Source organism: Dromiciops gliroides, chromosome 4, assembly GCF_019393635.1.
Source record: "Dromiciops gliroides isolate mDroGli1 chromosome 4, mDroGli1.pri, whole genome shotgun sequence".
Lineage (NCBI taxonomy): Eukaryota > Metazoa > Chordata > Mammalia > Microbiotheria > Microbiotheriidae > Dromiciops > Dromiciops gliroides.
The window spans coordinates 431,491,630-431,495,008 of record NC_057864.1 but is presented as its reverse complement, the minus strand read 5'-3'; the positions used below and the strand labels follow the sequence as shown (position 1 = coordinate 431,495,008).

The 3,379-nt window shown below is 38.4% G+C and overlaps 1 protein-coding gene across 1 annotated transcript; it reads left to right on the top strand.

The window, feature by feature from the left end:
• Positions 1-459: 459 nt before the first annotated feature.
• Positions 460-1,050, top strand: LOC122726064 (protein SCO1 homolog, mitochondrial-like). Its single transcript, XM_043963515.1, is given in 1 exon segment — positions 460-1,050. A coding segment is annotated over 1 exon segment (573 nt). The 5' UTR covers positions 460-474; the 3' UTR covers positions 1,048-1,050.
• The last annotated feature ends 2,329 nt before the right edge of the window (positions 1,051-3,379 follow it).

Below are 3,379 nucleotides of genomic sequence, written 5' to 3'. Positions count from 1 at the left end.
TCATTTATTATACATATATATACATATAAATATATGTATATATATAATAGTATTATTATGTTTATCAAAGCTTCTTAAACTGTGGGTTTCAACCCCATATGGGCTCACCTAACTGAATGTGGGGGTTGTAAAGAATTTGCCAATATTAAAAGGTTATGGGCTAGTGCTGTGGGCCTGCAGGGGCCTCGTGGCCCCTAGAGGGGTACCTGGGGGGCTATCAGTGCGAGAATTGTGGTGCCGAAGTCCGGCCTGGGGAGTAAGAGAGACTTCCAGAGGTCAACTGGTGCAGGAGGAGGGGAGCCCCTGGGGCTGGACCGAGCGAGAAGGGAGCTGGCGGTGCGGCCACGGTCTCCTTGGCAGTCGGCGGGCGATGCCCATGGACTCTGCGGGAGCCGGCTCTTCTCCACTGTGGGGCCCGTTTCCTGGAAATCCCTGGCATTCACATTTGCTGTTGGTGAAGCTTTATTGGCTGGAATGAAGTACTTCAAGAAAGAAAAGGCAGAGAAGTTAGAGAAGGAACAGAAATGAACAATAGGAAAGCCTTTACTTGGAGGACCTTTCTCACTGGTTGATCACAGTGGAGAACCCAAAACTGATAAGGACTACCTGGGACAATGGATACTGATTTACTTTGGTTTCACTAATTGTCCTGATATCTGTCCAGAGGAACTGGAAAAAATGATAGCTGTAGTGGATGAAACTGATAGTATTCCAACTCTGCCAAATTTAAAACCACTTTTCATCACTATTGACCCAGAGAGAGACAACAGAGAAGCTGTTGCAAGATATGTGAAAGAATTTTCTCCCAAGCTAGTTGGCTTGACAGGTGGTCCAAAAGAGATTGATCAAGTTGCCAGAGCATACAGAGTTTATTACAGCCCAGGACCAAAGGATGAAGATGAGCACTATATAGTGGATCATACGATAATAATGTACTTGATTGGTCCAGATGGTAAATTTCTGGATTATTTTGACCAAAACAAGAAGAATACAGAAATAGCTGGCTCAATTGCTGCACACATGAGAGATCACAAGAAGAAACACTAAAATAATGTTACTTGTGTTGTGGTGATGTTTATTTAATAGTAAGAGAACTTTATGTCCCTTAGGACAAAGTTTTCAGCTTCTCTAAATCCAATACCCTGACTGCATTGGACCTTTGTCCCATCCAGAGCAGGAGAACAAGACAAGTTTGCTCAGTTCTTTGAATTGTAATGATTAAAGTCTCTCAAGAAGCACTCCTCATGGCATTACTAAGGTATGGGGAGAGATCAAAGCAATAGCTAATGATAGCATAAAAATCATAGATGTAATCTATCCACAGACATTGGAGGCCCTCTCAGTGCCCTGTATTTCATCTTGCTGACCTCCTGGCTTCACAGACAATCCGGAATTGTGGAAAGTCATTTCCAGAGAAAAGGAGGAACCTTCAGAATACTATTTCTCTTCCCTCTGATTTCTGGGACCATGATTGGGCAAAGGTAGTTTTTATATTTAAAAGCAGAGATGCCACCTTTATTGCTTGCTTAACCTACATCAACTGATCTGGGGAAGGGGAACTCACAGGAAGTTTTATTTTTTTTTTAAGTTGGGGATAACTGTTTTGGGTCCTTCATGTGTCCTGTGAATGAGGTCTTCCGTGGGAATAATTGGAAATAAAAGTGACTTATGATTATAAATAATGGTTTATAATTTTGTATAGTTGCACTGAATGTAAAATAAAGATGTTAACCTCCTTTTGCATAAAAAAAGAAAGGTTATGTATGCCTATTTTCTATATCTATATCCCTGGGGTAGCATAAAAAAAATTCTTAGGAGAAAAAGGGTCATGAATGGAAAAAGTTTAAGCAGCCCTGATAGATTTAGAGATAGAACTAGAATTAATTGATACCAATCAGAAGCACAGCTTGAACCTAAAAATTACATTCCCTATATTAACAATATTTAATGTTTACAGATGTATATAATTCTAGCCCAGTAACCTTTCTCTCTGAGAAGAGCAGAGTGGCCAACCTCTGGTCCCACCTTCCTGCTTCCCTTCCTGGAAGGAATCAAGACATTACTTGGAGAAAGAAGACTCTAGAAATATATCTTCTTTCCTCTCTGTAAACCACATCTAAATGAACCCACATGAACACACAAAACCTACATAGGCAAAACAAATAGAATATCATGTCATGCTTATATCCTTCACTATCCATGATTTACACTACCTTTAGTAGCACAGTGAAATTAATTTAAAAAACATAAATTACTATTCTAGTAATTAATAATCTGTAGAAAAGAAAACAAATACCTAACTTTGTACAATTACAGGATATCTATGGTAAATATTGGGTTAGACTTTATGTTTACTGATTTCCAACCCAGCTTTCTACTCAGTAGACAAAAATGCCTATGGCTGTTCTTACCTTAAAAATGAAATATTACAAAGAAGTCCCACAACACAGAGTCTAAATGCATTCTTCATAAATGGAACCTTTCTCAAATTTAATGCAACTTGAGGTTTTCTCACATTTCCTTAGTCCTATTAATGAATCACTCAGATCTGCCTGATTGCCTCAATGTTATATGTTTCTTCTCCTAACAGTATAATGTCTCTTAGCCCTTAGGAAGGTGCTTTACTTATGTTTTAGGATTCTTACCTTGAAATATATTCAGGAAACCCTGAATTGTGCCATTTCTCCATAGCTCCAAGGCAGGCATTTGTACAAGCTATCAAAAGCTTAAAGAAGCTTATCTATCTTCCTAGAAACAATCTTATCAAAATATATAACTTTGCAGTTACATCTGTGAGAGGTAGAATATAGAAGAATTTGGTTCAGTTAAAAGAAAATAATTTCTCCATAAAAACTGACTACTTAAATGTAATAATACATTAATCTATTTGTGATTATATTGAAATTATTGGCAACCAGTCTCCTCCAACCAATTTGTCTACCACTCAAATAGCTAGCTTCCAGAACAAGCTTACTTATCAAAGTCACCTTTCTGAATATGCACTGACAGTTTATTTTTTCCTCAATATATTTCCCTTTCTTGATTAAAAATTTTTATTTCCACTGATCCCACAGAAGAATTCTACCATCCCTGAAAGTAAACTGAGTTTTGTTTAGCATCTCAAGTGTACTGATGATTTACTTCAAATGATTAGTTTTCTTGTTTTTCTACCTTGTTTTTTCTCTCTTTTCCTTTCCTGACTTCTACCTTCTTTTTTCTTCTTTCGCCTTCTTCCTCCCCCTCTCCCTCTCTCTCTGTCTCTGTCTCTCTCTGTTTCTATGTCTCTGTCTCTGTCCCTCTGTCTCTCTCTGTCTCTGTCTCTTTCTCTGTCCTCCCCCTCTTCTCTTCTCTTCCTACCTCCCCCTTCCTCTTCCTCTCT